Here is a 21,963-nt window from a genome sequence, read left to right as displayed (position 1 = left end):
ACAGCCAGGGACACAATGAATGGCAGATAGTTCAAGTGAACATTATAGATATAAATAGATACACACATGATGTATGCAAATTTATTCAGAAATCTCTTAGCATGGCTGGTCTCCCAAAAGATCCTGCAAACAATCTATCAAATTTACAACGTACAATAACTAAAAGCACTACGAGTCAAAATGCAATGCAGCTATACAAACTTACTTGCACTCATTTCTTCAGAAAACTGATCACGACAGCTCCCTGAAGAAGAGGCACTTTCTGTGTAACTCTGTGGAGAATCTCAAAAGATTAACTAAAAATTCAAACCTTCTTTGACTTACAAGTGCAGTACATACAACTGAGACATTGCATGCAAGTACCTTAACGAGATCCAGAAAATGTTAATAAATCGAAACATAGGTGACTTATGCCTAAAACAAACATGTAATTCGTCTCCTGGCAGGTGCAATAATGGAAGTTATCCAGGAAGTTATCTAGAATCTGCAACAACCAGAATAAAGAAGTTACTTTGACTCTATTTACAATATTGACTGTGTTAATTAATCAAAGAAAATGAAATGTATTAGATCAATATAAATATTAACTTCAATAATCAATCGACATTTACTACATGAATCAATAAATATTGATCACATACAACATCTAATACTAAAACTCTTCACCAATCAATGTTGACAATATAAATTAATAAACATTGACTGAAGACATCAATCAAAACATCCACCACTAAATATTAGCTCACCACTACATATTAACTGAATCCACAACAACAAATGTCCTGGATTGTTCATATTCCTTCATATAAAGAGAGGAACAGATTGTAGTTAGAGTGTTCAGAATGAGTTTTCAGAACAAGTTATTTTCATGTTTTATGTCCAGCAAACCCACTAAAGAAATAGGCATGTTCATTGTCTTTTAATTGTATTTTTAAAATGGATCATGGATTGCTTCTATGTATTTTAGGCTAATGAAAAACTGTGTTCTGTGGCGACAGACTGTCCAGATCAACAACTTCTTGTAATTCTGCCTGTTTGCCATACATTTCTTATGCAAACAAATAATTAATTGGAACAGCAGAGTCCACGATTAATTAATAAACAGGTTCTTCTGCAATAGTTACTAGTATATTTTATATTCTGGAATAGTTACTAGTAATATGGTAGTATTTTTAACCTTAAATGTGATTTAATAAATATTAATAATTAGTTAATTAACGAACAACAATTAACTAGCAAACTGTACAAACCTCTGCCGTCTTGTAGGATAACTGCATCACGTAAAGCTTTTCTGGAGTCAATTGGTTGTCGAGAAAGTCGATTTCTGCAAAGAAAACAGTTTGTAGCAACCAACATTCCCTGTATTGGGGCTCTCCTTTCACTAGCCACTGTTGTGTACTCAGTGTAGTAACTGCTCGCAGAGAAAGCGCAATTTCCACGATCTGTCAGCATAACAACACATTAGCCATGTATGCACGTGAGAATGGTCTACCGTGCACGTGCAGCGGAGATGACCGGCTGGACATTCGAGCCTAATAGTGGACATACGTGCATCATAGGAGTCCTTTCAAGATCTACTTTTCTCTCACAGGGAATACACCTGTGTAATCATAGCGTGTGATGACACGTGTGATTACGTTCCAGTGTCATCACGCGACTGCTAACGCGCATTATGACTCGGTCTCTGTGAGATCGTGTGCGTGTGATTGCTCGTCTGACACGGATGTGACGTTTTCGCGACGGACCTGGCAGTTGCCGTCAAATTTCTGCCGTCGACTGAGTGTAAGGTGCTCAACTACGCCGAAAGGACCCACGTTGCGCCGGTTAGAATTACTTTCTGAGCTCGAGGAATGGAATGAGCTTTGACGACGACTGTTAGGTGAGTTGATTGAGGTTGATGCCTAGGTTTGACGCCGATTCTGTCTGCTCCGAGTGCTGAGCTTACTGTAGACGAGTAGAACATAGTCCGTACGCATTGCGGGCGGCATCGACTTGTCTGGTTCGTCGTCGGCTAGCGAGAATGATTTCCGACGCGTCTGGCGGGTTTGCGTCGTTCGATGTGGCTTATATTCGTTACTGCCAACGCTAATCGAACTCTAGCTACTGCTGCTTCAACTCGCTGCTGTCTACGGTAGAGATTTGCTGTTGCGCGGGTAGAGTAGCAGTCGTAGATTTGTTTGCAGCTCACAAAGAAGTAAGTAGCCAGTCTCTAGAGCTATATACGTAGCCTACATGTACAATTTACTTTTTAACTGATCGTGATTTACCTGTATACATTGGTAGCTACCAGTTTCAATTGCAATTAGTGCTAAATTTTTACTGTACGTAGATCTACCAAGCAACACACGCACACACACACACACACACACACACACACACACACACACACACACACACGCGCGCGCGCGCGCGCGCGCGACATACACGACATACGAAGTTGGCTGCTTGTTTCCCCATTGAACACTCTAACCGCGCACATGCAGTAGCTTTTGTGGTGTTAGGGGGAACACGCGAATCAAGAAACTTCTGAAAACTACTGGATGAAATTGGAAACAAGATTCAGAAGACTGCTGATCAGAAACAACATCAACGTCTAGCAGTCTACTAGCTTCCAAAAAATCAATAACTGGCAATTCTGCTGTTTCAATGCTCGAGTCGATTTCAGAACATTTTGCTACACAACTGATTTGAACTTCCGTGCCTAGAGGATATCACCGCCTCAGCGGGGTGCTACAAGCCGGTTAGTACGGAAGCCGACAGTTTGCGCATTTATATCAACGCGCACTTCTCGGCCACTGCTGTCGGCCAAAAGGTGCGCGTTGATATAAACAATCTCAAAAGGCAGCGCGCGCTACTTAATTATAACGCACTTTAAAATTTGTGTTGTTTAATATCAATTTAACATTTATACACATTATAACGTGCGTTATTTCATATTCGATAGTCGCGTTACAGCCCTAGATTCTTGTTGTATTCTAAATGACGGAAGTGTGGAACGTGCGTGCGCTCTTCGATCAGTAACTGCAATGCTTGTTTCAAAGGGGTCCCCGTTTTGGGATCGTTGTCTACTGTAAGTAGTGCGAACGGCACGAATCGACTTTCTAGTGAACTGGATACGAGTAATGGGTTTCTGAGGCCATACTCTTACGATGTGACGATTGCTCGTGCGTTGAAAGCATTTTGGTATGTTTATATAATTAATTAATTGATTGATTGATTTTTTAATAATAATTAACAAACCTACACACACTTGTACAGGCTGATTACTGTTTCCAGTAATTATGTTATTGTAATTGTAGAGTTTTATAGATTTATACTTTCCAAAAGATATTTTCAAAATTAATATACCCAGCTGAAGAAGGACTTTGGATTGAAACATTGTGTGAATTCATGTTATTTCGTTATGCTGTGTATGAAAGCTCTACAATAACCGATATATCATCATATCATATATGTGCATGCACGTGTGGGTGTGTGGGTATCTGTGGGTGTATATACAGTATATTAGACAGTATATTATACAGTATATTATACAGTATATATACAGGATATTATACAGTATATATACAGTATATTATACAGTATATTATACACTATATTATACACTATATTATGCAGTATATATACAGTATATTATACAGTATATTATACACTATATTATACACTATATTATACAGTATATTATGCAGTATATTATACAGTATATTATACAGTATATATACAGTATATATAGTGTATAATATACTGTATAATATACTGTATATATACTGTATAATATACTGTATATATGCCATCATATATACAGTATATTATACAGTATATATACAGTATATTATACAGTATATTATACACTATATTATACAGTATATTATACAGTATATTATACACTATATTATACAGTATATTATACAGTATATTATGCAGTATATTATACAGTATATTATACACTATATTATACAGTATATTATACAGTATATTATGCAGTATATTATACAGTATATTATACAGTATATATACAGTATATTATACAGTATATATACAGTATATTATACAGTATATTATACAGTATATATACAGTATATTATACAGTATATTATACAGTATATTATACAGTATATATACAGTATATTATACAGTATATTATACAGTATATTATACAGTATATATACAGTATATATACAGTATATATACAGTATATTATACAGTATATTATACAGTATATTATACAGTATATTATACAGTATATATACAGTATATTATACAGTATATTATACAGTATATTATACAGTATATTATATAGTATATATATACAGTATATTATACAGTATATATACAGTATATTATACAGTATATTATACAGTATATATACAGTATATTATACAGTATATTATACAGTATATTATACAGTATATATACAGTATATTATACAGTATATTATACAGTATATTATACAGTATATATACAGTATATATACAGTATATATACAGTATATTATACAGTATATTATACAGTATATTATACAGTATATTATACAGTATATATACAGTATATTATACAGTATATTATACAGTATATTATATAGTATATATATACAGTATATTATACAGTATATTATACAGTATATATACAGTATATATACAGTATATTATACAGTATATATACAGTATATTATACAGTATATATACAGTATATATACAGTATATTATACGGTATATTATACAGTATATTATACAGTATATATACAGTATATATACAGTATATATACAGTATATTATACAGTATATTATACAGTATATATACAGTATATATACAGTATATTATACAGTATATTATACAGTATATTATACAGTATATTATACAGTGTATTATACAGTATATATACAGTATATATACAGTATATTATACAGTATATTATACAGTATATTATACAGTATATTATACAGTGTATTATACAGTATATGTCTGGATGGAGCATCTATCTAGAACAGTATGAACAATTTTTAGTTAATTAACTAATTAATAATGTAATTACAGTCTGTCAAAAATATATTGTGTCTAATAATAGTTTTATAGGTCTAAGGTGTTTGCACAGTCTACAGCAGGAAATGGTATTATTCATGTTCAGATTTTCTTAATTAATTTGCTTATTTTCTTATCATCTGATCACTATAAATGGTTTCTATTGGTTGGTGGAAATTATGAGCTGTTAAGAATTTGGTGTTCAAGTTTTTGTAAGAGAGGATGTTGGAGTTGTGACTGGCTCAAGCACTCGTTTTGTATCGAACAACGCTCGTCTCGAGGGTTATGCTAACATATCTCATCAGCTGATCTAGATCTATTATACCTATAAATCCATCAAATGCACGGCTACAGAGGAAGCAAAGACAAGATTTGATTAGGATGGGTTACTGTCATGGAAAGTAGAATGTTGATTTGGATAGTCAGGTTACATTTGCAACCTTTGACTGGGAAGTCTATAGGTAATGGGAGTAATTGCGGCTCTCACAGAGGTATTTTTGCAACACCATGGTTAGGAGAAATATGGATTAATAAAGATCAATTATGGCAGTATTGGCTGCAGAAAATAACTGCAAACTACCAAAAAGGACAACTGCAACTACTGTGAATGGTTCTATAGCAGACAATCAAGACTACCAAATCAGACTGGATTTCTATTCAAGCACTGCATGTTTTTGATTCTGCTTGTAGATTATTTTTACTGCTTGAGATGGTTTATTTTGTGTGATATGGATATGTTTAGTTTATACTCTTCAATTTTACAAGCGTTTGTTGAATATGTCAGCAGCAACTTGTTATCAACGATATTCATGAATGTTGTAAGAAATATACTGTACATATACTTTACAATTCCTACAATGCTTCATTTAGGATGTGAATTGCATGCAAGTTATACTATTTTTAGAATTCACTATTGTTTATATTAATATTTGGTAACGTGCGTTATTCAGAATGGCGGGTGGACAAATCTGGAAGATCTTTTTTCTCCTCCCCTTTGCATTGTTTGGTGGTGATAACAGAGATCTTCCAGACTTGTATTGTCTACCCGCCATTCTGAATAACGCACGTTACCAAATATTAATATAAACAATACACATTCTAAAAATAGTATTAATAATAATATGCACAACACACGTTGATAAACATGCGCAATTGAGTGTGAATGAAATATATTGAAATGGTTTTCACACAACTCCACAACCAAAAAGTCAAAAATGCAAGTCATCAACATGCAAGCTATGAATAATATTTGTCTATCTCTAACAACAGTGTTATCAGCAATAAATAAATTTGGCATTGCCTTGCCAGATTTCGCAGTTGCTCCATCATTATAAATTCAATTGATAAATGCTTGACTAATGACTAGTAGAGAGTACTTCACTACTAGCAATTAAAAATTGTTGCTGATGCTATTTCAGACTTGATCCTGTTCTGTAGCCCAAGTCTTTACTGTGAAAAGATAGATTACATTACGAATAGAATCTCCTTTGCCTGCTTGTGGACTCTTCTGCACAGGAAAGAGGGTTCAGTATGACAAGAAAACAATACATGCACACATTCACACATTCACACACACACACACACACACACACACACACACACACACACACAGACACGCACGCACACACAGACACAGACACACACATGGACACACACACACACACACACACACACACACACACACACACACAATATAGTGTATAATATACTGTATATATACTGTATGTTATACTGTATATATGCTGTATATATACTGTATATATACTGTATAATATACTGTATATATACTGTATATACGTATACATGTATTCTGTATAACATACTGTATATATACTGTATAATACACAGTATATATACTGTATAATATACTGTATATATACCGTATATATACTGTATATATACTGTATAATATACTGTATATATACCGTATATATACCGTATATATACTGTATATATACTGTATAATATACTGTATAATATACTGTATATACGTATACATGTATTCTGTATAACATACTGTATATATACTGTATAATACACAGTATATATACTGTATAATATACTGTATATATACCGTATATATACTGTATATATACTGTATAATATACTGTATATATACCGTATATATACCGTATATATACTGTATATATACTGTATAATATACTGTATAATATACTGTATATATATACTATATAATATACTGTATAATATACTGTATAATATACTGTATATATACTGTATATATACTGTATATATACTGTATAATATACTGTATAATATACTATATATATACTGTATATATACTGTATATATACTGTATAATATACTGTATAATATACTGTATATATACTGTATATATACTGTATATATACTGTATAATATACTGTATAATATACTGTATATATACTGTATATATACTGTATAATATACTGTATATATACTGTATAATATACTGTATAATATACTGTATATATATACTGTATAATATACTGTATATATACTGTATATATACTGTATAATATAGTGTATAATATACTGCATAATATACTGTATAATATAGTGTATAATATAGTGTATAATATACTGTATAATATACTGTATATATACTGTATAATATACTGTATAATATAGTGTATAATATACTGTATAATATACTGTATAATATAGTGTATAATATACTGTATAATATACTGTATATATACTGTATATATACTGTATAATATACTGTATAATATACTGCATAATATACTGTATAATATAGTGTATAATATAGTGTATAATATACTGTATATATACTGCATAATATACTGTATAATATAGTGTATAATATAGTGTATAATATACTGTATAATATACTGTATATATACTGTATAATATACTGTATATATACTGTATAATATACTGTATAATATACTGTCTAATATACTGTATATACACCCACAGATATCCACACACCCACACGTGCATGCACATATATGATATGATGATATATCGGTTATTGTAGAGCTTTCATACACAGCATAACGAAATAACATGAATTCACACAATGTTTCAATCCAAGGTTCTTCTTCAGCTGGGTATATTAATTTTGAAAATATCTTTTGGAAATTTGTGCTAAGTATAAATCTATAAAACTCTACAATTACAATAACATAATTACTGAAAACAGCAATCAGCCTGTACAAGTGTGTGTAGGTTTGTTAATTATTATTAAAAAATCAATCAATCAATTAATTAATTATATAAACATACCAAAATGCTTTCAACGCACGAGCAATCGTCACATCGTAAGAGTATGGCCTCAGAAACCCATTACTCGTATCCAGTTCACTAGAAAGTCGATTCGTGCCGTTCGCACTACTTACAGTAGACAACGATCCCAAAACGGGGACCCCTTTGAAACAAGCATTGCAGTTACTGATCGAAGAGCGCACGCACGTTCCACACTTCCGTCGTTTAGAATGCAACAAGAATCTAGGGCTGTAACGCGACTATCGAATATGAAATAACGCACGTTATAATGTGTATAAATGTTAAATTGATATTAAACAACACAAATTTTAAAGTGCGTTATAATTAAGTAGCGCGCGCTGCCTTTTGAGATTGTTTATATCAACGCGCACCTTTTGGCCGACAGCAGTGGCCGAGAAGTGCGCGTTGATATAAATGCACACATGTCGGCTTCCGTAGGTTATAGACCTTCTGGCGAGTGTATAAACGAATACACCCCGCTGCGCCCAGCTCGTTGGCACTCGGGCTTCGCCCTCGTGCCAACTCGGGGGCGGAGCGGGGTTTATTTCGTTTATACACTCGCCAGCGGTCTATAACCTATACTTATATCAAGGTGCACTGTAGTACCGTCGAAAGCAAAAACCGGCGGCTGTCCGATATTTGATGGGCGTGTCCGATATATGGGAAAGCAGCGGAAGTTCTATTTTGTCACCGTGAACGGCAATACGCAAAGTGATCAAGCTGAATCTATCACGTCGTGTTACCGTGTTACTACTCTCTACTCATGCCTTAGATACAAGAAATCTTGGTCTGGTTTCCGTACGCAAGTGTCCGATATTGGCGAGTGTCCGAATTGATGTATGACTCTACTTGTTTGTTGTGATAATGCAGCCTAAAAACAGTTTATGTACGTCATCAGCCTTCATTGTAATAACAGTATACTTTCCTAGCTGGCCCTGAGTGCTGTAACAAGGATAGGTATAGAAAAACGCACCATGCAAACATACATTGAGGTTAGACTCGTGCCCAGTCCTCCTCCTCGCTAGGTTGCTTACACCACGTGCGCTAGCTGTCACGTGTGTATAGGTCCATGTGGTTTCACACGTGTGGTTGGCTTAAGCACTGGGACCATGCTTCGTCACGTGACATGCTTTGAGTCTAATTAAGTTCTTTAGCTCAGCCCGCTGGTCTCAGCTAAGATTTCTAATAGGTTGCAAAGGCTCTGCTAAACGACACAGAAGGTGGTAGATTAGCAAGAGCCTAACAACTTGCCTACAACCGGTCAGTCGCCTGGCCTCACAAATCAACGCCATCATGCACATGCACGATCCTCTTCGTAAAACTGCGCCGGCTAGCAGAGTCTAGAGTAGGATAACGCAGCCCATGACGGACATATTTCGTACATTTGACTACCTTCACAAATCTAAAGCAGATCTAAATCTAAATACAAATTCAGATTGTCATACACTCAGATGTGTGTCTCTTTCGTGAGCTGCTGTACATCCTGGTAATCATTCGCCAAGTTCTTTAGTTGGACGTCGCTAAACCTGTTGATATGATTGTGAGACACCACGATGGTTGAGGTCTGTAATTGCTTGTTTTCCTGTACCGAGAGCAAACAAGCATGTAGGCTGTTAGGAGTGCAATCCCACTGCTTTGGCGATCTCAGAACTTCAGTGCCACAGTGCCGGTGATGAGAGCCTGCAGGCGTGTGCTGTCAGCATCCTCGTTGGCTTTCCCTTTGACCAGCGCTTGCAAGATGCCAAACAAATGAGGGCTTTGACGACGCATCGTGTCTTCGATGTCTTTCACGGAGAAACGGCGTAAATCTTGCCACGAAACAGGCCCTCGACCAAGAGAACAGCAGTCGGACTCCCGCAAACGTTCGATCTATCTCGGACGACAGAGTCGTTTCTACTAATTGCCAACTGATTGGCGTCTCCGCATAATCTCTTGAGACATGTTGCTTCGCTGGAGTTGGACAAGTCCCACTTGCTTGATTCGAATCTTGTCGATTTCTCCTTGTGACATCTACAGGTCAAACAGGCACTCTGCACGTGCACACCTCTTGTACGCAGTGCGTATCTTACTTGCCTAAGGCGAGGGGTGATTCCGCAAGTCTGAAACGTCACTAGAATGTGCTATAACTCCAACAGAGACTGCTGCGAAGGCAATACCAACGTAGACCTATGTTCTGGTGGCATGGTCCATCCTCTGGCGAGCTTCCGGGAAAGCTTGTCTCACAATACGAGCCACCTCGACGTGACTGATATTAGCTTAAAATTGGTCCAAGAAAATCTGCTAGACGTAACTAACAGGGACGCCTGAACGCGGTGCTCTGGCAGATACAGGGATCAGGACCCGTCGCAGCCTTTTGAAAAAGAGAGGCTTTACCTTCACGTACTCGTGTGGATCGACAGGTATCTAGAAGGTCTAGGCGTGCGCGAATGCACTTGCACTTACCATTGAGACCGCTCTTCTCGAAAGTCCTTCTCTGGTCGCACTCTCACGGACAAGGACGCCATCAACAAGTTATCGGCACGTAATGGCTTAGTGGCTCTATAATTGTTGTGTACTTAGTCTTTCTAATTGTGTAATCATGCATTACAAAAGCCCTCCTACGGAAACTATCATGCTAAATAAAAGTAGTATCTACCAATCATGTCACGCCATTTCGGTCACGTTACAAACATGTTTGTCACGTGACGAAGCATGGTCCCAGTCCTCCTCCGTGCTGAAGCCAACCACACGTGTGAAACCACATGGACCTATACACACGTGACAGCTAGCGCACGTGGTGTAAGCAACCTAGCGCGGAGCAGGACTGGGCACGAGTCTACATTGAGGTACCAACTAGAGTGATCTTGCTACAACCGATCACAATACATTACATCATTTCCTATTTGCTCTCTACCGTGAATAAATCAATTATGGTTTAGCGGAACCTCGAATTTGAGACTCGGTAACGAATTCTCACCGGGTTATCGGACAGCCTCTAGAGTAAAGATAACATCGAGTTACGCCTCTTTGTTTGCCGTCCGTATCTTGCCCGTCACAACTTAAACCAGAGAAACGCCACGGTTTGCTCAGTACGTTTACATTCGATTCGACGCCTATGGCTCTCCGATTGTTAGCTTCTCTTCTGCTCCTAGGCCTTCTGCTGTCTTCAACAGACGGTTGGAGGCGGAGACGACGGAGACGACGAAGTCCACCCCCACCACCACCCCCACCACCACCAGGCAAGCGTCTTTGTCTCGAAATGTCGATCACATTTACTGAGACGTCTTTTAAACAAAGGTTGTAGTCAATCGCATCTGACGACGCCGACTTATGGAACTGTGAAGTGGAACCATGTTAGTCACGGTGGTAAAGCCACTTACGGTTGCAACTCTGGTTACAAGATCAGTGGAGTGGCGACTCGAACATGCAACAGCGGTCACTGGAGCGGCAGTAATCCCAACTGTATTCTTGGTAAGAATGAAGTGAATGCACGAAAAGATCTTGACGCGTACGTCGACGTTGACTTGTGTTTTCTTCCAGCTTGCACAAAACCCGACAATCCAAGTAATGGCAGACTTCAAATTCAACTGACTTATGCACAATATACTTGCAACGGAGGCTTCAAACTGATCGGATTACAAAAGAGGCAATGTGTTGGATATGCATGGACCGGCTACGCCCCTTGGTGTGCTAAAAGTAAGTCACGTGACGACAACAAGACGTTCCTAATTGAAATGTTTTCTTTGCTTGCTACTCATTGTCCTGCAGGCTGTTCTGCTTTATCATCGCCGCCGTTGGGAACAGTAAAGTGGAACCGTCTTGATCACGATGCCACAGCAACATACAGTTGTTACCCTAACTACAAGATCAGTGGAGTCGCCACTCGGACGTGCAAAAACGGAGTCTGGAGTGGGAGGGTTCCCACCTGCATTCTCGGTAAGCATTAAATCCAGTACTGTATGCTCAGATCGTCTACAAAAATTGATTGCAGTGACAATTCTGTTCATGTTCTAGCTTGTCCAAGATTGGTAAACCCAAGTAACGGTCTTGTTGTCATACGTCAAACGACCGCACGGTACTCTTGCAACCAAGGCTTCCAACTGGTCGGATCAGAAATACGTCACTGTAGTGGACAGAAATGGACTAGCTATGCACCATGGTGCGAGAAACGTAAGTCGATAATAGCACAGACTACAATTCAAAAACCAGAATAAATCTCTGCTTGGTATTTGTTAACATTGCAGTTTGTCCAACAAACCTTGATCGTCCTAAGCACGGTTTAGTGACAGTGTCAAACAACGTAGCCACTTACACCTGCTTTGAAAATTACAAAATACAAGGAACAGAAACAAGGCAGTGTTCTAAAGGAAAATGGGAAGGACATCCACCACAATGCGTTTTGGGTACGCGACTAATTCTTGGTAATTAATACTTGATTAACCTTAATACATATTATTGCATCAGAATGCACTACTCTTACCAATCCGCCAAATGGAAAGATCGAACTTATTGGCAATATTGTATATTACAAATGCCTCTCTGGACACAAACTAGTGGGAAACGTTGAACGACAGTGCGTCAATAAGGTCTGGTCAGGCAGCCAACCTAAGTGTACAAAAGGTGAGCAATTCTTTTTACAACAGTATCAATTGCTACTAAATTTGAAAAAGACATGGGCAGAGAACTTTAATGCTTGCAAAAAATTAAAAATTGTATAATGAATACGTACATACAATAATGACAACCTATAAGGGGACTTTATACTTACAGTTTGCTCAACGGATGTCAAGGCACCTGAACACGGTTCAGTAACAGTATCAGACAACACTGCCACCTACACGTGTTTCGAAAATTACAAAATCCAAGGAACGGCAACTAGACGCTGTCACAATGGAAAATGGGAAGGAAACAAACCTGAGTGTGTTTACTCGCGAACGTTGACTCTCGTGGTTCAAAAACCAATGAACGTTCAAATCGCTGTCAATCTCAGTCCTCAAATTACTTTCTTGCAAGGATATCTACTACGTTTCAAGGGAAATGATTTGTTGTATACGAGGGTTGGTTGTCCTCGAGGATTATCGTCGAGCGACATTTCTCGATTTCCGTGCCACTTCTGCAAGGTCGGCTTCTACGCTGACAGAGTGGGGTCGACCAAGTGCAGTAAATGTCCGAACGGAACGACGACGAAAGGTGAGCGTTCGTCAACGGTGACCGACTGCAACCTTTGCGTGTCGGATTACTGTCTTCATGGGAGATGTCTGGTGGCGAGCAACAGTGTAACACAAGTTCCCGTATGCACATGTACTATCGGTTTCACTGGTTCTCGTTGTCATGACGCAACTTATTATTACATTGGAACGGCAGTTATTCTCGTTATAGGTATTGTTACTTTACTCGTTACTGTATTATGGCGCACTAGAAAAAGACGAAGGAAACGAGAAACGGCTTTCCGTCGTCATATACAAACATTGAATGATGCGTGGCAGATCAGTTGGCAAGAAATAAGACTGCAGGACGAAATAGGAGGAGGAGCATCGGGAAGAGTGTGGAAAGCGCAATATCGTGATATGGACGTTGCTGTAAAAATGCTGATTGGAGACGATGATCCGCAATCGTCGTTGGAATTCGCTCAAGAAATTAAATTTATGCAAACAATGCGTCATCCAAATATTGTACTTTTTATCGGAGCGGGTACAACGAGTGCTCAAGCGCAACCGTTTCTCGTTCTCGAGTTTGCGCTTAGAGGTTCATTACGTCACGTATTAGGTGACGTCAGTATTGAAATAGATGAAAAGCGTAAAATAGCCTTTGCTCTAGACGGTTCGAAAGGAATGGAATTTCTTCATAAATTGGACCCACCGAGAATTCATCGAGATGTGAAGAGTGACAACTTGTTAGTTAGTCGGAGTTGGATTGTCAAAGTCGCTGATTTTGGTCTTGGAAAGTCTCTTCGTTCTACACGCGAACACCAACACACAGACAGATATATGCCGTTGATTGACAATAATTCACAAATAGATTCAATGTATGGGATGAGTGAACACTTGTCTAAAGATGGTATTGGGACAGTGAGATGGAGGGCACCAGAGTTATCACGACGAACAGCCTACGATGGATCCATCGATGTCTACAGGTACTCGAAGATATGTATACCACTAATACATTTATTAATTCTTCTCTTCTGCTTAATAACAACTGTATATTTAGTTTTGGAATTGTTCTTTGGGAGATTTGGTCACGTTGTTTTCCTTTCAAGCAATATCGGTTTGGGTACGAGGTCGATGACGCCGTAGAAAGAGGCGAGCGCCCCGTCGTTCCAGACGATTGCCCGGATGAGTATGCAACCATTATGCAAGCTTGCTGGGCAGAAAATATCCACGACCGACCGTCGTTCAGTGAAGTTGTCAGCTGTCTAGAGAACATACATCTGGACGATGCATGCTAGGGTAACTAATCAATCCGGTCCATCCGGACTACATGCTAAACTTACTCGTTGACGAATAAATAGCTTTGCTTTATATAAAGGTAGCAGATAGCTACGTAGTATGCTTTTCTTTTATGTCTATACTGTCTAACTCAGAATGCCGTCTATTTGCCATGTCTTGTAATTTTTGCCTTTGCTGCATAAGGAGGATTTTAGCGTGTCTGACTCGGTTGTTTTAAAGAATATAACAAACAATAACAACATTTCTCTAATGTTAGAACACACATCTCTAGTTTGCTTACTTTGCTTCTAAAGTAGACCCTCAGCTGTTATGACACATGCATGGTACTTTGTCACGCTTTCTCCGTTCTGTTGTGTGTGTGTGTGTGTGTGTGTGTGTGTGTGTGTGTGTGTGTGTGTGTGTGTGTGTGTGTGTGTGTGTGTGTGTGTGTGTGTGTGTGTGTGTGTGTGTGTGTGTGTGTGTGTGTGTTTCAGAGAGAGTGTGTGTGTGTGTGTGTGTGTGAGTGTGTGTGTCTGTCTGTCTGTCTGTCTGTCTGTCTGTCTGTCTGTCTGTCTGTCTGTCTGTGTGCGTGCGTGTGTGTGTGTGTGTGTGTGTGTGTGTGTGTGTGTGTGTGTGTGTGTGTGTCTGTGTGTGTGCATCATTCCAGCTAATTCTTAATTTGTATCCATATCCTATCTAATTCACCAGCCTTTGTGTGACAAGCTGTTGCCTTTATTGGCTGTAACTTGCACACAGACTCGACTGGATTAATCTCCTGTAGAGAAACCATTTGACGATGTCAAGACCGAGTCCAAGTTCAGCGATAACAAGAAGACTTTGTTAGCAATAACATTGCTTTTTGGTAATGATACAATTGCTGTCTACCTGACTAGCAGAGATATAATACAGTCAGCTGGCAGATGTATTGATAAATTTTAGTCTTCTCTAAACTTATTTTGGCTTTGTTTCTATGCTCTTATATGTTTCCATGTTCTCTAAACGATGAATGATAAAAGCTACTTTCATAAATTGATGATTACAAGTAGACCTCACTTGCTTACACTGTCAGTGGTTTGTTGGTCCGTCTTTCTGTAGTTACACGACCCCTATTGTTTATTGTCTGCATGTGTGAGACACGAGTGGTTGTAGAATTACGTCCTAAGGTCATCTCACGTTATCCCGCGTTTTCGGCAAGTAGCGACCACAACTCTGTGCTGTGACCGCGCTTGTGTTTTCAGCAGAGAGATCGCTGAGAATGGATTCAAGGCGGTCAAAACAAAACAGTGTATATATATATATATATATATATATATATATATATACATATTTATATATATATATAACGTTTCCAACTAATAGTACTAACCCTCCAGAAATTCTGAAAGTGACTAATGTTCATGCAAACTCTACGTACACCTGCATGCAAAGCAGTCATTTACGGTACTGGATAGTACGACTTTCACGTTTTCTGCTTGACCCATATAATTCGATATCGTTCGAAATCCTATGAGTTACGACCTGTGTCGACGTTTATCTATCAAGGAGGCGTGGTCAAACGAATCCGTCCATTACCTCGGCTGATTTGCAACAGGCAAACACGCCTAAGCGTTGCATGCACCACGGAAATGCAAGGGATTTTTTAACACACAATAAAACATCGATCGGCGAGCGGCAACATGCGGTTTGTTCCTTGCTATTTTTGGGTTGCAAGCAAACATTGAGCAGAACACAAGTACAATAAACGCTTCCTTTTTTAACATATATATATATATATATATATATATATATATATATATATATATATACTATTCAGTAAATAAGCAACTTCCGATTAGCATATGAAAATCGTGCCTCATTCAAGCTGCTTTGAGCCACTGTGAGTGCAATGTTCGTATATGCTACTGATGATTCTCAGAGGTCGTGACTCCTTTTATTTAATATAACCACAAGACAGCAAGTAGCGAGTAGAGCTTGCACGTTTTGTTTTGAGAGAAGCGCGCCGCTAGCTTAATGTGCAGGTGCAACTTCCTATCGCTTTCCTGTGTGTTAGCGAAACTTTTCCTCTTCACAGCTCGAGCTCTGCCAACCTCTTCAGCCACATGTCTTCCAAAAGAGTTTTTCCAGAAGAAATAGATTCTGAAAAGGTACGTGTTTATCTATAACTACTATAGTCAGTAGCATGGAAGCGCTACCATGCATGGAGACCTAGCTATAGTTGTCGTCTGAAGATGTTGACAGGCTAAAGAAGCCGTTGCCCTGTCTTTAGGAGAAACTGGCAGCAGTATACGGCATTCCGATTTCAAAGCAGTTTACTTTCAGAAAAAAATTCATCCGGTGTGCTGTCGGCTCGCTGCGGCCACAAGTCGACGTCCTCGGTCAACTCCTGAGAGAAATTTCGTAAAGGTATCGACCATCAGTGTTCTGCAATTTAGCATTGGAGCGACATCAACTGTCGGAATCTCACAATCTGTCGCGATAACCGAGAAGAACAGGACTGTAACTTATCGAAAATGTCCCGGCTGTCTTCCATGCGTGAGGGTGGTCAGTTTAGCTCATGTGAGTGCAACTGGTCTATATAGCTCTAGTTCTCACACATATTTACTGTCCGCAATTTTTATGACCACGCCTACAAATGATGAGGCTATAGTCCGGTCTAGCCCATGCCACACTATACGCCCTTGACTGTTCTTATTTGTGCTTGTGTTTATCTAGTGTACACAACAGATCTAGACTTAATTATAAACCTTCATACAATCTTGATAGCAAACATGCATACGATATGAATATTGTGCAATGACACACATTGAAAACAGTAGCTGATGTGAATCTGTTAGTTAGTTTCACTTAATTCATTGGTAGACGACAGAAGTCTGCTCTGATCAGAATTCCATTCGGAAGTATCTTGAGTAGGCCAGTTGTCTGGATCGTTCTCTTCGTCTTGGTGAACACATCTGACACATGGAATACAGCTGCAACGTTCAACTCCTCTAGTGTGATCGTCATGGTAGTTGGAACTGCTTCGTCTCACAGATATGTCGCATTTCATTCGTCTACAAAACTTGCGAATTGAAAGTAAAAAGTTCTTTCCTGTGAATGTGTAGATGAGAGGATTAACTGCTGGACTGATTGAGATGAGAAGAACATTTGCCGCAGTAGAATCGTTTGACCATGTCAGTTTGTAATCGGTAGCTACTGTCCAATGTAGTATAGTCACAGGAATCCAACAAAAAGTGTTTAGGAGAACAATTACACTCAAACGACATCGAAGTTTGTGCATGTCAGATCTTCCTGTTAAGTTTACTGCTCTTGCACGAAGCTTTATCCACAAACGTATATAGAGAATAGCACACGTCAATGTAAGAACAGTATCTAGAGAAGCTATGCTTGATCCTATTATTGGTGCTTCAAATGTATTGTTTAGTAAATCATAACCAAACGGGAATAGGCAATAGCTCTCATTGGAGACTGTTGTATGGTTGTCATGTGTGAATAAAATTGTACCGTTTATGCAATAACCAAATCCGTTTGACTGTGCCCAAGCACAACGTCCAAAAATTTGGGCAATGCGTGCATGTCTTGAGTATATACGAACTTCTGTCCAGTTAGAGGAGACGTCATTGCGTGTATATTTGTCATAATCTTGTAGTGGTAAATCAAACAAGTCAGAATGGTCGTATTTGTCGAATACAATGGTGTCAATAGCAATTATCACCACGTTGATCAAAACTTGGCAGATGATTGTGATAACCAGATTTCTCTTATACACTAGTGAACAGCAACAACGAGAACAGAACTTGCTCATTGCTTGAAACGAGTAAACTGCAATGTTAAAAGTTGCCCACTGAGCTGTGAGACAAGAGAACCAAGACAGCCAAGCACTTGTCATGCACATGTTACCAGCAGAGATGGATGACAGATGGTTTGTTTGATCTAGGTTAACATCAAGCACCAAGCTCTCGAGAAGAAGCAAGTGAACACAATACAAGAAGTCTGAAACTGCTAGCATGATGATGAGGATTGAAAGAGGAGACGATCTCTGATCTCTTTTCTGTGCAAGTCTCCACACCACAACCAATATGTTGCCAATAATTCCAATCGAAAGTAACATCCAAACAACGCCATGGAAAGGATCGCTGGACAAAACTGAAGATAGAAAGTAGAGTTTATAATATATATATATATATATATATATATATATATATATATATATATATATATATATATATATATATATATATATATATCACGTTTGCTAGATAGATTTATTTCTTACCGTCATACAATGGCCTGTAATAGTCGTACACAGCGTTGGTTGTATCGATTGCGAATCTAGTTTCGTCATCGACAATAAAGGCAGGTCTACTCTCTTCTGCCATGTTCTACTACAAAGCAAGTCGCACATCAGTTTCGGTAATTAGTGCGAGTTACCAACGTCTGAAACAAGCAGCACGCAATCGTTTTGATAATAAAACTCACGTGAGCACAAACAAGCAAGGCAACAAAACAAGCCACGCCTATCACTAGCGAAAATAGATGAGCAACCACGCTCCTGCATTTTTGGCTTACGTATACTAAAACCCCTAAGAACCGTCATATATAAAACAAACCAAACTGCTGTTGGCCTAACTAAATATTTTCTAATTAATTTGAGTGGTACTCTATACACGACAGGTAAACATGACTAAATGAAGAAGCACCACAGTGCAAACCCTCAGCGTGCCTTAGTTAACTAAAGAGTTTAAATTTACATCTTTAGTCAAAGCCAATTAATAGTATAAAAGAGTGTGGGAAAGAGAGTGACATCCGGTCACGTATTTGCCTCAATCCGCAATCAAGTGTTATGCTGTTGCCTAACAGGCGAATCGGGTCGGTCGGTCCTACGTCACGTGACCGGCCTGCACTAAAAGCGTTTCACGCTTCGGGTAATGAAGAATCGCTGAAGTGCTACACCCTCGGATCCTCTACAGCGCTTAATTTAATATATTTTTGTTACCAAAATGACTATATGATAACTATTGTACTATATGATAAACAAATACAAGTCTTGTTACCCTGAACTTGGACTCCGTCTTAACATCATCAGTTTGTTTACGACATTGATCCAATATAGTCTGGATGCATGTTTAATTTAGCTTAAACATGCAACGACTTTTTAGACTAAAGTGGTAAATTAGCTAGAACATGACTGCAAATGTAAAGGTATCTGGCGAGACAGAGCGGAGAAACGGTTGCCAAAAGTTATGTTCAATCCCATACGTTATTGGTCCGTGATCCTTCCGGCCATTTCAATTTTCAATTTCCAAATTTTAATTTTAATTTTTAATTTTTTATTTTTCACTTTTTTGATCAAAGGATTTCAATTATTTTGCTAAAAAATTAATACGGCGAGCAAATTTGTATTTTTCATTTTTTATATTTTATTTTTCGTTTTCTATTTTTATTTTATTTTTTACTTTTAATTTTTTTTAATTTTGATTATATTTGGCTGAGTTGAATGTCAAAAAGAATTGAACGCGGAAAGAACGAAAATTGATCGCAGCAAGAACGAAAAATGAAACAGCCTTGTGCAAAGTACGCAGCAGGGAGTCTGGTGGAACGCGTGCCTTAGTCATAAGCTCAGCGCAGTAGGGAGTTGTTTTTCATTCCAACGCGTGCTGCTGGTTGGAAGGAGCGGAGTGGTTCTTCCACGACTTCCGCCCTAGGACGATCTCTTGCAATTTCCGCTCTAACGAGAAGGAATCTCTCTCTCCCCCAAGAAATAATCAATCTCAGGTGAGAGCAGCCATTCCTGATGAGCACAGTACATATGCATGGTATATGAATTTATTATCTATTATCACATATAACAACAATCTAGCTAAATCTACAACTCTACAAATTTAGTAACTATACTGAAACTCGTTCAAACTCTACTAGGCTTAATTGAATAACTACCAATTCATACCCGCAGTACACAGCAAATAAAAACAAATATGCTCGGTTTGCTGTTCTACACACGCGCGACTACGTGGAATTCAATCAATTTGCTTAATCGATCACCTCGGGAGAATCTTGAGCTTCTGTCCTTGCGGATGGCTCTCTTGTCACTGCAGACCTTCGTAACCCGGACGACTGGTCAATTACCTCGGGTAGCTCAGACTCGGTTGACTTCGGGCCGTCACCGTCGCTGTGAACAAGGCTACTACCCACATCTTTGTTTTTAGTTGCTATGTACTGTGTGTATAAAATGGTAGTTAATTAATTAATTAAGCCTAGTTGAGTTTGAACGAGTTTCAGTATAGTTACTAAATTTGTTGAGTTTAGATTTAGCTAGATTGTTGTTATATGTGGTAATAGATAAATTCATATACCATGCATATGTACTGTGCTCATCAGCAATGGCTGCTCACACCTGAGATTGATTATTTTGGGGAAGAGTCTGAGATTTCCTTCTTGTTACAGCGGAAATTGCAAGAGATCGTCCTAGGGCGGAAGTCATACGTCCAAGAACCACTCCGCCCCTTCCAATCAGCAGCACGCGTTGGAATGAAAAACGACTCTCTACTGCGTTGAGTTATGACTACTGCACGCGTTCCAGACTCCCTGCTGCGTACTTTGTGCAAGACTTTCATTTTTCGTTTTTGCTGCGTTCATTTTTCATTCTTTGCGTGTTCAATTCTTTTGACATTCAACTCAACCAAATAGACTCAAAAATACAACTAGAAAATAGAAAAATAGAAATAAAAAATAAAAACGAAAATGAAAATATGAATAATGAAAAATAAAAATTTGCTTGCGAATTAATTTTTTCAGCAAAATAATTGAAAACCTTTGACAAAAATAGAAAAATGAAAAATTAAACAATTAAAAAATTAAAATTGAAATTTGAAAATTGGAAATTGAAATGGCCGGAAGTTATTACAGATATAGGTGTCTTGTCTAGAAGAAAAGAAAGCATGCAATTTGAGATGTTGTCTAACGTGCGTTAACTAAAGAAATGTGATTATTACGCGTTTGTTTTATTTCTAAAGTAAGGTAGAGTTACTCATCACGAAAAACAATACCGAATTCACTTGTTACAAAAAATAAACTAGCGAACTCAAAACATAGCCATACCGTTCAGCAACAACACCGCAAAAGGAGTCCTTCTAATTTGCAGAACGCGAAGAGCTTTAGGAAGTCGTAGAAGACTTGTCAAAACAGCAACAAGCCGCCATTCTGAGACGTACGGGAGTTCTAAAACGTCACGTGGATGGAACGAAGTCCCGGCTATCCTCTGTGCGTCCAACATGCATACGTTGTCACCTGA

The 21,963-nt window shown here is 38.1% G+C and overlaps 2 protein-coding genes across 2 annotated transcripts; one reads left to right on the top strand and one right to left on the bottom strand.

The window, feature by feature from the left end:
• The first annotated feature begins 13,211 nt into the window (after positions 1 to 13,211).
• Positions 13,212 to 14,838, top strand: LOC134192848 (probable serine/threonine-protein kinase drkD). The gene is made up of 2 exons (XM_062661607.1): positions 13,212 to 14,383; positions 14,458 to 14,838. Exons 1-2 carry the CDS (start codon positions 13,212 to 13,214, stop codon positions 14,693 to 14,695), a joined length of 1,410 nt encoding a protein of 469 aa, XP_062517591.1. The 3' UTR covers positions 14,696 to 14,838.
• Positions 14,839 to 17,358: 2,520 nt separating this feature from the next.
• Positions 17,359 to 21,883, bottom strand: LOC134193270 (uncharacterized). Its single transcript, XM_062662091.1, has 3 exons — positions 21,771 to 21,883; positions 18,949 to 19,057; positions 17,359 to 18,818 (listed from the first exon to the last, which is right to left on the bottom strand). The coding sequence occupies exons 2-3, from the start codon at positions 19,049 to 19,051 to the stop codon at positions 17,506 to 17,508; spliced, it is 1,416 nt and encodes a 471-aa protein (XP_062518075.1). The 5' UTR covers positions 19,052 to 19,057; positions 21,771 to 21,883; the 3' UTR covers positions 17,359 to 17,505.
• Between the last annotated feature and the right edge of the window lie 80 nt (positions 21,884 to 21,963).

The sequence above is a fragment of the Corticium candelabrum genome, chromosome 17 (assembly GCF_963422355.1).
Source record: "Corticium candelabrum chromosome 17, ooCorCand1.1, whole genome shotgun sequence".
Taxonomy (NCBI): domain Eukaryota; kingdom Metazoa; phylum Porifera; class Homoscleromorpha; order Homosclerophorida; family Plakinidae; genus Corticium; species Corticium candelabrum.
This window is presented reverse-complemented; position numbering and strand designations above follow the sequence as displayed.